Source organism: Phlebotomus papatasi, unplaced genomic scaffold, assembly GCF_024763615.1.
Source record: "Phlebotomus papatasi isolate M1 unplaced genomic scaffold, Ppap_2.1 HiC_scaffold_192, whole genome shotgun sequence".
NCBI classification, from domain to species: domain Eukaryota; kingdom Metazoa; phylum Arthropoda; class Insecta; order Diptera; family Psychodidae; genus Phlebotomus; species Phlebotomus papatasi.
Window position 1 is genome coordinate 24,533 of NW_026604431.1, and position 11,351 is coordinate 35,883.

The 11,351-nt window shown below is 32.5% G+C and overlaps 3 protein-coding genes across 3 annotated transcripts in view; all 3 read right to left on the reverse strand.

Annotated features, from left to right (window-relative positions):
* The window catches only part of LOC129808907 (BCL2/adenovirus E1B 19 kDa protein-interacting protein 3-like), a 28,416-nt gene extending 20,455 nt beyond the window's left edge, over positions 1-7,961 (reverse strand). The window contains exon 1 of the mRNA XM_055858812.1: positions 7,305-7,961. Within this exon, the coding sequence (XP_055714787.1) occupies positions 7,305-7,350 (46 nt within the window). The 5' untranslated portion in view covers positions 7,351-7,961. The remainder of the gene's footprint in view (positions 1-7,304) is intronic.
* Positions 7,962-8,100: 139 nt separating this feature from the next.
* LOC129808908 (uncharacterized) lies at positions 8,101-9,640 on the reverse strand. The gene is made up of 2 exons (XM_055858813.1): positions 9,209-9,640; positions 8,101-9,153 (listed from the first exon to the last, which is right to left on the reverse strand). Exons 1-2 carry the CDS (start codon positions 9,568-9,570, stop codon positions 8,241-8,243), a joined length of 1,275 nt encoding a protein of 424 aa, XP_055714788.1. The 5' UTR covers positions 9,571-9,640; the 3' UTR covers positions 8,101-8,240.
* Positions 9,641-9,774: 134 nt separating this feature from the next.
* Positions 9,775-11,148, reverse strand: LOC129808910 (programmed cell death protein 6-like). Its single transcript, XM_055858814.1, has 3 exons — positions 10,944-11,148; positions 10,295-10,670; positions 9,775-10,202 (listed from the first exon to the last, which is right to left on the reverse strand). Exons 1-3 carry the CDS (start codon positions 10,997-10,999, stop codon positions 10,101-10,103), a joined length of 534 nt encoding a protein of 177 aa, XP_055714789.1. The 5' UTR covers positions 11,000-11,148; the 3' UTR covers positions 9,775-10,100.
* Positions 11,149-11,351: the final 203 nt, after the last annotated feature.

An 11,351-nucleotide genomic window follows, 5' to 3' on the forward strand; every position in this document is an offset into this window, starting at 1 on the left:
TAATGACTTTTCCCATTAGTTTGTTTTACAATCAAATAATGCGTACAGAAAAGGCTCACAAATCGCGATAAATCCCTTTTACCACCGCAGATTCACTTTCGGCACTAAATTCTCTGTATTATTTTTATTTTTTTACAGAATGCAATAAAATTCCATTTAATTTTTTTTTCTCCATTTATAACTATTTTTCTTTTTTGTGAAACAAGGTTAAAGTGGATCATGCGGAACCTCAACAAAGTTTAAACTTCAGCACTTTGTAGGTGTTTTGCAAACAGTAACAATGAGCAATGTGAAATAGCGGCTCATGAAAAAAATAAATAATATATAGGGCAAAAAACTGATGATGTATTGCATAAAACATATTGCAAATACTTTGATATTAAATCATAGTTTTTCTTTATAAGTCAGAAGATAAGTGAAAAAAATAGCAATAAACAGGGTAATTAAATTCACAATCATCTTCTTTTGCGACGATGAAAAAAGAGTCACATCTTACATTAAAAAGTTGCAATGACTTTTTCAATGTGTGTTTCTTTTTCTTATTCATCCCTATACGAGACTTAAATTACACATTCAGTGATAATTTCATAATGTTTAGTTAGGCAGAGCCTACAATTAAAATGAATCAAAGACGGAGATTACAGCCTTGAATTGGTTGTTAACTTGTGAAGATAAATTAATCAAAGAAAATAATAGAATTTTTATAATCGTTTGTTTAAAAGGTAATTTCAATAAAAAGAGATTGTAAAAAATCTCAGTTAAAACAATTTTACAATAAAACGTAATCTTCGAATTCAAAATGATATTGCGAATTTTCCCTTGGGATCCTTGAGGTTGCTCTTATAGTGAGACAAACAATGGAAAAGTTGAGCATATTTGTTTTAACCCTTTAACAACGAGACACTTTTTACGTGCTGAAAATCAACAATAAAAATTAAACTGAGCAACATAATCAATGATAAGTCTTACATCTAATCTTGGAAAGTTCAACCGAGTCTGATTCGGTGTATTTTGTGGTTCTATGAACGATAGGGACAAAAATAGCCCAAAAATTTAAGTAACTTTTCTGACAATACCAATGAATAATATTTTTCGCTCTAATGAAAAATAATACGTATGAGTATTTTAGTTTTTATTGCCAAAAGGGTTTAGCTTAAAAATAATTGAAAGTATATAAAATAAATAAAATAAATTATGAATTTGAGTATTTAAAAATTCGCCAATTTTGAGCTTAAATATTTACTGCATAACAAATAGCTAGAGACTTGCAAAAAATATTCTAGATTCTTTTCATCTTCTACTTTACAATTATGTACAGACATAAGAAAGAAATAACTTTAGGTAGTCAGGGAAAATTATTTTCATTATGGGACACCGGTGTTAAAGGGTTAATCGAAAGCTTGAAAAATATGCTGGCAAACTTTTTTCAAATTTAACTGCTGTCCGAATAAAAGTATTCCGATCTTAAGAGCCCAATTAGCGAGAGTCTACTGAATAAGATTCAATTCAATTTAAAAATAGGAGAAGAGGTCCTATTTCAAAGCTGTGCCAATTCAAGGCTACCCCACTGCTTCTTACACCGTGAAAATTAATTCTTTATAAGTGGAAAAGTTGAAGACCTAATAGGGACATAAGAAGTAAGAAATAAGGGATAGAAAAATCAATTACTGGGGATAAAATTCGGTTTAAATTTTTAAGTAATTTTAAAACTTTCTGAATAGAACAAATTATAAAAATCAATCTAAAAAAAAAAACACATCTAAAAGTGATGTGACAAGTGGCAACGTTTGGCCTTGGAAAACACCAAAAAATTCTAACTAGAGGTCATTGACCACAATGGACTGTATATCTACAAAGGTTACTTTCAAAACATATCTCAAAGAATGACAAAATGTAGGAGTCATTTCTGAAATCATATAAGTTTCATTAAAACTTAGAATTTACTACTACAATGTGAAAGCATTCAAAATGCTTGTGGTTTTTATATTTACACACTTTAAAAGTAAGATAAAAATATTATTCATTACATTTTTAAATCTGCCATAACATTTAAACAAAAAATTAAAAACGATTTCTAGCTTGAACTTGGATGGATAAACTACAATTATAATATTATATTTGTTAAATGAAATGAAGTCTGTTGTCTGTTGTCTGATCAATTAATTTCATAATAAATTTGTTTATTTCCTGCCTTTTTTGTGTTTTTTTTATCAAAAACTATAGGTTCTTTTATTTATTGAATAATTCAAAAAATTACATTTTGATAGTAATAAAATTAATTTTTATGTCTGAAAAAGTAATTTAGGTTCAATTATTTATTAAAAAAAAAACAGTAGCATGAAGGAATTTTTAATTAAAAAAAAACATCAAAATTTTTATACGTTAACAGTTTGTTGTAACAAGTTAGTAATCTAAAAGGATGTCTTTCTCAAATCAAGTTTTTTTGTAGCATATATACAATATTATTAGTTTTCAGTAGTAAAACTACAATAGTCAATCACAAAAATTAAGAAAAAATACTTTTAAACACAATTTATTTGCTGAACTTCTTATTTAAAATTTTTAAAAATTCCCCGTTCGAACCTGATTTTCGGAGATCTTTTTTGATAAAATTTTGCAGCAATAATGTTTACTCAGAGTAGATTCATCTGACATAAAAAAAACAAGATAGGAGTATTTCCTATGCTAAACTCGTACTCGTTTTAAGTAAAAAAAAAAGTTTTATTTCTTGGATCACAAAATAGTAATATTTTGTATAAAATTCTCCCAAAAATATTAAATTTAATTTTTCAAAAATCAACCGTTTAAATACCATTTTAACTCATCTAAGACCAGGAAATATTTAGTATTTTGACTTCTGGTGAATCTTCTCTGAGCAATCGTGACTACCGCAAAGTTTTTTTTAAGGTTACCAGGTTAGTCAGGACTTAACGGCTGAAAACTTAAACAAAAATTTTAAATTTAGATTTAAAAAAATCAGAAAATATAATCCAAGTATTGTATACTCTTATAAGTCTAACATCTTGAATTAAACAAATTTTATTATGGTAAGAAAAAAAGAGAAAATATGCTGTTTTTTTGTCCTTTTGAGCCAAGAAACCCCTTAACTGGCCATTTGCAACAACTTACTCTCCAATTTGCCGCAGATTCAGTCCAATTAAAATATTGGCAATTATCAGACTGTGATTTGTGGGTATTTTGGTAAAAATCAAATTTTCTAAATAATAACTAAAATAAAAATCTAGATAAAATATTATCTATAATTAAAATTAAAATCTTAATTTTCATTACTTAAAAAAACTTTGAGAAATAGAAACTTATTAAGAATTTATGAACTTATCTTGGCAACAGAAGTAATATTCTGAAAAAACAAGTTTTGGAAAACGGTTAAAATAATCTTTTTAAAATTCTGCCAAAAGGATGTTATTTTACAATTTGACAAAACTGTTTCTCGTAAATTATACGAAAAAACATACTTAGACAAACTTTTAACAAGATCCAGTTGACCGTCAAATTCACAATTTTTTTTTTTACAATCTCTATGACAAATTTTTCTTGTTAATTTGACAAAACTTGTTTTTTTCAGAGTATAGTTTTAAAAATATTTATGATCAATTATTATAAATCGTTTACTGTTCATAATGTAATATTTTATTGACTATTTGAATTTTTAGAAAATAAAATTATTTTAATAAAAACGTAGAATTTAAACACAATGCGAAATTCTGAACAAACCTAATTGAGACGCTCAGAACAAGAGTAGACAATTTTAATAGGGAAATACATACAAAGGAGACCACTTTGCTCTGAGCATCTCAATTTGGAGTTTACTTTTAATTACTAATTATTACTAAATTTTTAAAGTCCGAAATACCAAATTGGTTTTCCCTAAATTCCTCGTAGCCAGGAAAAAGAAAACCAAATTTTAGACAAATTTGGGTAAAAAAACATAGATAAAAAACAAAAAAAAATAATATTTTTATAAACTTAGGGGAAGTGTGCCAAATTTCGGCCAGCTTCTAATTTCGGCCACTTTGAGTGTAATTTCAGCCATGCAAATAAATTAATTGAAATTATGTATGTTATCTTCGAATAGTCAATAAATTCATTTTGCTTTTAAACATTCATTAATTTTAGGATGTATTAACACAAAGACCGTTAAATTTTAGGTATAATTTGAATTTAAATTGCGCTGTAAAAAACTCAGTGTGGAAAGAGTCTTACAAAAAATGTGACAGATCGATTGAGTTTTCTAGCAGTCTTGTGATTTCTGGTGAAGTGCAGAAAGTTTTCCTTCGGTGTTTTTCATGAAAATTTATTAGTTTTCATTAAAGATTGTTTCTGTTTATGTTAATTATGAATCAATCTATCAATCTTTAAATTTCGGGTAAAATTTCCCAGCTGGATCCTGTATTTCGCGTATAAAAGTATATACTTTGTGAGCGTCTCTCCGGTGAGGTAGTGTTGCCTATTCCGGCAACATCTTTTGCTTTCCCAAATTTCTTATTCATTTTATGTTTTTTTTTTTTTGAATTTCTGAGTTCTACAATGTCCAGAGAAGAAAACATCGCTTCTATGAAAAAGATGATGTGGAAAAGGCCTTGGAAGAGTTCAGGAAGGGCAAATTGCTACGGGAATCTGCGCGTATATTTGAGATGCTGCTCTTAAGGTCTTCAGGACAAATTACACGGAAGATCTCAGGGCTTGTAGGTCATATAAACGCATTAAACTAAATATTAAACTCGTTCCGTTTGACGTTTTGAAATTTTCTATCCGTTGCGTCACAAAAGGTGGTCAGAAAAAAGGTGGCCGGTATTTCACTCAAAGTGGCCGGAATACTACCCAAAGCAATGTCCATATTATTATTAATTTTTCAATATTTTAGGAAGTGATTTCAAGAAAACTAATATGATAAACTAGTTTTCAAGGTTCCACATAACCTTCCCGAAAAGGAAGTAACAAAAAATATCAATATGAATTAAAAATATTGCATTTCAAACTTAGGACTTCGGTGCTTATATGCTACTATGCCGAAATTTAGCACACTTACCCTAATAACGCTTTCATTAGAAAAACCACAATTTACCGACCAAATATGTAAGATTCATGACTTTTTTTCTAAATAAATCCTTAAAAAGATTTTAAAATATGGAATAATATCAATTGAAATGTTTTATTCTAAATTGAATTCAGCTATCGAATATCATTTTCAGTAGTATTTTATGAACTTCAGGTTTGTATTGTTGTAGAGACCATAGAGGGGTTAATAGTTACCGTGTAAACAGACGGAATTTCCACGGGAATTCCCACGAGCAAATGGTAAATTTGCTATACAAGCGCCCTCTGCAAAAGTGCACGAAACTGCCCGAATGTCTTGAAATATTTTGAATTTCAAATGGAAATTTTCCGTTGGAGGGTGAAATATTCAATTTTCTAAAATGGAAAAAAGCTATCTCGCTCGAGATAGCTTTTTGCTTCCGGAGAATTCCGAAAATTTAATTTGGAGTGTTTTTAAGCAAATAATATATGAAAAAACATGTAAAATCTCCTGTAGTGATCAAAACATTGATTTTAAAAGCAAATTTGAAATCGAATAATAATACTATAATAATTTTGAAATGATTAGTGTTTCTGGATTAAATTAAATATTTATCAATAACATTTCAGAAGAGGTTTAAATGATTGGAAAGGCAGATTCAAAATTTATCTTTTTCAATAAATCCCATTATTAAAAAATGTAAAGAATATAATAATGTAGATAAGGAAATACAAAGAATAGTAAGAAATATCGAAGTTCCCTGATGAAAATTATAGCCAGAAACCATATAAACTGCTTTTTCGGATATAAAATATTACTGCAATATTTTTTATTGTTTACTTTTTTTGGAAATAAAATTTTAAAATATTTTACAGTCTTCTTGTTTTTTAAAACAATTTGTATTCAATTATTATACAATTAACTAATCTTTGTAAACATCTCTGTTCCGAATGAATTGACTGCTTGGTCACCCAGGGATATTTTATACATTTGCTTCTAACACTTTATAAAATTTTAAATTATCAGCACTACAATTAAACGAAAATTAATCAATAGGTACTATCAGCAAAGATATCCAAAGCCTGTCGTTGATTAATCCACTTTAATTGGGGGTTTTTGACAAGATATTTACGCTATAACAACGTTTCTAATCATTTCTCGAGATATTTTAAAAGATTTTCCATGAAATGTATTAATAGATAATATTACTAATATCCTTGTGGTATAATAAAGCCACTTTAATAAAATAAAGTACCTAAAATATCTTCCAGATATATATTCCGTTATTTATATTCGGAAAAAACAAAATTTGAAATTCAAATCTTCGGAGCATTTTGGTGTTGCGCTTGAAGTCCACCAGAGGCGCATAGAGCAAATGGTAAAAATTTGACAGTTCAAAATGGGAATTTCCATCCGGAATTCCCATCCGGAATGGAAAATCTCATGGGAATTCCCGTGGGAATTCCGTCTGTTTACACGGTTAATGAAAAATTCATTTTTCTGAAAAAAAACTGTTTTAAATCTGACCTTGAAATCTTTGTAAGAAACTTTATGTACGTCTTTTCCTTTTCTATTTATATACTTCACAAAACATGCATTGAGAAGAACGCGGAAAAACAAAGTGATAAAGCTTCTCCGAATGAATTAATAAAATGGAAATTCAACTGCTTTAACGATTAATTCAAAATTGTGGCATTAAAACCTGCGAAAAACTTAATGAGTTTTAAAACAAATTGAAGCTAAGATCTTGCCAAAATGAAGGAGCATTTAGCTCCCCAAAAATTTGCCCCCAAATGCGTAATATATTTACGAATGGGATTTGTGTCTCGTGTTTGTAATTGCGCATAAAATGTTTGTACCTCCCTAGAAATCATGGAATTCCCTCCTGTTTACGTGTTTTTGCCATATGGAGTGAAAGAAAAATATACTAATCCCACCAGAGGAAAATATAAAATGATAATTCAATTGTCAGCCCACCCAGAAGTGATAACAGATTTTTTTCAACTTTTTTTTTGAGCCTATTATTGTGTGGAAATTTGTTGAAAGTGACTGATGAATGGTCTTTGTTGTCTGAAGAGGAAATTTGCATGAGTCTCTTCGGATGATTTTGCTGCATTTACAAAAGAATTTTGCAAAGATCAGCGGAGTGTTTGGGGTAGATGAGATTTCTACTGTTTTTGCCTCAACTTGTGAGGCCTTAAATGGCACTAATTGGGAATGGCCAGAAGATGATAGGAATTTTGTGTAATTAGAAAAGTTCACCAACCTCCGAGAGACGACAAATCATCTCCCATTTTTGCTGGAGTTGCCATCTGGTACTTGTTGGCAAATGAGAAACTCCCTGCTACGTTCCAATTTCCAAACTGCGCCGTCTTCTCTAATCTCTGATGTCTCTGTGTCTCCAAAAGATGCCTCTCCCTCTTCAGCTGACCTCGAATGTTTGCCCAAAAGCCAGGCAAAATTCCTCTAACACAAACACTCTCTTCTCTCTATTTCACAATTCTTGCAAAACTTCCCAAATTCACTTAATTTTCTTCCTCAGCCCCTTAATTTCTTCAGCCCACGTATATTCAACCCGTCTTCCCAGGGTTTACTCTTTGAATCGCAGATTTATTGCAGGAGAACAAAGAATATCAATTCTCTGCTTAGAAATTTTCTCTCTGTGTTTTGTTTACAAAACAACTTCCGCGAAGTGCGTCAATTTTCTTCACACTGCTCTTTTCACAAATTCAAAATAGTCTCAAGGGGTTGATTTTTCACACTCGGACAACACACAAGACTTCTCAAACGTAAGTCAACGTGTCGATTTTCACTGAGTCACTGGAAAAATCGCCTTTTTCTGTTGCCAAATCACAAATGTTGCTGCTCCTTGTTGCGCAGCAGAGAAAACACAATAAAGCTAACAGTCAGCGCACCCTGCGATGGGGCCTGAAAAATTGAATGAAAGCTTTCGAACATATTTTCGAAATAGTATTGCCAGATGCAAAATTTAATACAAAACCCGCCAAAAGCAAATTTTGTTTTCTTTGGTTCGTAGTTCTTCGTAGTTTCATGCACTTTACTTATTTTCAATGTTTGTTTATTTCGAATATTCATAGTCATACAAAATATAAAATCAGAAAACGTGTAATAAAAACATCAACAATACTTAAAGTATTACAAACTATGTGAAGCGATAAATCCTCTGGATGGAATTCTCAATTTATTCAAGGTACCCCATATCCACGGCATGTTTGAACATATCGGCTACACGCAAGCGACCTTCTTTTGTTGGAATTGGCTTCAATACCCATATTTCCTGCAGAGGAATTGCATCATCTCCCTGAATTGAATCCAAATCGAAAGCATCGCTCTCTGGTATGACGGAAAATGGCACAGATTCAATTCCCATTCCCACACCGAAACGTGCAAATTTTCTCATTTCCTCCTGAAGTGCCGAATAGGGAAAGATTTCAGGCTTTGAACCCAGGTCCTCGAGCAGCCGGCAACAACTGGAATGGTAAGCTTTGAGAAGATCATCGTAGTGTTTTTCCCTGAGTTTTTGAGTTGTACATGAGTAGATAAAGAATGAGATGTCTATAGCCAAGGTAGCACATCTGGCTAGCTGGAAATCTATAATTCTAATCTCTTTGGGCACTTTTGATCCAGCACCCGCAGAACTTGCATCATATTTGAAGAGAAAGTTGGGTGTCCAGCCATCTCCATGACCAATAACTGCTAGAGGTGACTCAGCATGAGTAATTTCACACAGGTTATCGTAGAGATCGTCTGAGATGAACTTTAAAGCTTTCTTTTCAATTTCTGTTCCTGGATATTCCTTTGCAAGAGCATCTTTAGCAACAACGATCTGAGTTTTCATAAAATCACTGTACCATGCTTTGAGACTTGAAATGTAATAGGTTTCTTCCACTTTTTGAGATAATTTAGCAAAGTTCTCAGGTTCTTGATCCTTCATGGCCAAGGATAGAGCATGTAATCTCCCAAGAGATTCCAATGCGAGGCGACAATGTTCAAAATCCATCCCATTTTGACGATCTGCTGATACAAATCCATACTTGCTCAAGTCATCCAAGGCCACATAATCATGGTTTCCATCGCAAAAAGAAGAATAACATCTGAAAGAATCACGGAAGTTATGAAAATACACAGCTGAGATATCTCAATGTCAACCTTGGATATTCAATAAAGGGTTTTTTGGGGCTCCTCCTGGCTTGAAAGTCCTCAAATGCCGGAATAATATCTTCGTAGAAGGTGATTTCATTCTTAAAGAAGGCAGCTGATCTGAAGGTCTTCCGACGACCAATGTTTTTGGGCAAGCCCTTCACCACGAAATTTAGACAAGTTGAGGAACAACTTCCGGGTTCTTCTCCATCAATTCGCAGGCGAAACACTTCACTGAGATAGGAATCTCCTTTTTTGCTGAACCCATCCACCAATTGGTACCCTTTTAGTTTGTAGTTACCCTCCTTCCTGAGGATTTCCTTCAGTTTGTCCTCAGTAAATGCTAGAGAAATATGTTCGCTTAGTGACATTGTGCTTGTCAACCACGTTAGAATAGAACTGATTGGGCTGGAAGTTGAAATCTAACTGGCAAATCACAATTACGCTTTGAATATTTATCTTATCTCTTAGTTAGGTTGGTTCGGTTGATGCTTCACCAGTTTAAACGCTCAATTAAAATGATTAAACTAATTTATCGGTAATACTCAATTATAAATGTACAAAAAGGCATCCCATATGTTCCTTTAACACAATTAAATTTTATTAATCCTTAGTGACAAAAAAATGTACAGATAATAAATTGTAAAAATATCTTTCATATGCAATCCATTGACTTCAGTGGTCCTAACATCTATATATAATAAGATCTCTAACAAAGAGAATAAATTATGTTCAGTTTTATTTTCATTTGTATTATCAGTGTTTCATATTTTGGCGAGAGATTTTCTGGGAAAGAAGAAGAAAGGACGCATTTGATGCAAACTCTCATGTTGTGGAGAAATATCCGTGTGGAAGAAAATCGGACCAGACCAGTGTAAACGTCTCAAACATAGGGACAAAATCATATCTTTAGGCTGAACACCATGCTGAGGAATTGTTCGTAGTGGATTGTGATGACACCATCCATGTCTGTATCGTACTGCCGGAAGGATGATGTGAGAGTCTAGAAAAAAAAAGGATTCAAAAGGCAAAATTTACTTCCCTCGAACATATTGCACTTCTGCATGGGATGTGCGAGCATAACAAGTTTCTTACGTAGAGAATAATACAGCACTGAATGAAGTCATCAAAGAGAATCGTCCCACGACCATATCGATCAAACTTCCGAATCAATAGCCCAATCAAATGGTCAGATAGGCGGTAGCCAAAAGCTGTTAGAGCAGTCTTCAGCTCATTTCGGTCGATGTTTCCGGAATTGTCGGTATCGAAGGATCTAAAGCAATTCTGCCAGTCTGTCACGTACTTCCACAAGGCCCCAAAATCCTGAAAGCTCACTGTACCCTTGTTCTCCTTGTCAAACATCCCAATCATTAGGCGCACTGTTTCGGGATTGAAGGGGCTCCAGGTGCCATTTGACAAGGCTTGCTGCAGTTCATCGGCCGAAATATGCCCACTGCGATCTTTATCCACTCTGGAAAGCAACAAAAAGAGAGGAATTGCGAATGAGAAACAGAAAAGAAATTATACTCCAAGACAAAGCTATCAAATCAGTTTCAAGTGTATCGTCATATGATGTCTCTTGAGCCAAATGAGCCACATCACAGCATCTCCCGAATTTCTTCAAGCTTGGCATGAAACTAATCACGTAAAAGAACACATTGATGACTCATTGGTATTCTATGAATGGGGCGCGATTGATGAGAAAGTGTAATAATGACGAAATTTGAGATTTTCCTTGACTAACCTCTGAAACACATCCCAAAGAAATTCCTGACTAGGCATTGGTGATTGGAAAGCCATTTTTCTACAATAAATCTATTCTACAAGGATAACACTTTCAATTGATACTATATTCACTGATTTATTCGTTCTATTGTACTTAGAAAACCACAAAAGAATCCTGAAACTTATTTCGTTTTTGCAAGAGTTTACTGACACTTTTCTTGACTCACTGCCGAGGGGTTACTCATAAGAAAAGAAATTGGCTTGCGTTTCCCGTTTCCAGAAACACGAGAAATGTTTCTCCGTTTCTGTTTCTGTTTCTCCGTTTCTGTTTCTATCGCTAAAAAAATTGTGTTTCTCTCGTTTCTTGGTGTGTTTCCTCGTTTCCAGCATGTTTCCAGTTATGTTTCTTCGTTTCTAACCATGTTTC

Excerpts from the sequence above, each read along its gene's own strand:
- LOC129808908 (XM_055858813.1), bottom strand. The coding sequence starts at position 9,570 with ATGTCACTAAGCGAACATATTTCTCTAGCATTTACTGAGGACAAACTG. Across the intron at positions 9,154-9,208 it reads CCCTTTATTGAATATCCAAG|ATGTTATTCTTCTTTTTGCG; the intron begins GTTGACATTGAG and ends TGATTCTTTCAG.
- LOC129808910 (XM_055858814.1), bottom strand. The coding sequence starts at position 10,999 with ATGGCTTTCCAATCACCAATGCCTAGTCAGGAATTTCTTTGGGATGTG. Across the intron at positions 10,671-10,943 it reads CTTTGGGATGTGTTTCAGAG|AGTGGATAAAGATCGCAGTG; the intron begins GTTAGTCAAGGA and ends GTTGCTTTCCAG. Across the intron at positions 10,203-10,294 it reads AGTGCTGTATTATTCTCTAC|ACTCTCACATCATCCTTCCG; the intron begins GTAAGAAACTTG and ends TTTTTTTTCTAG.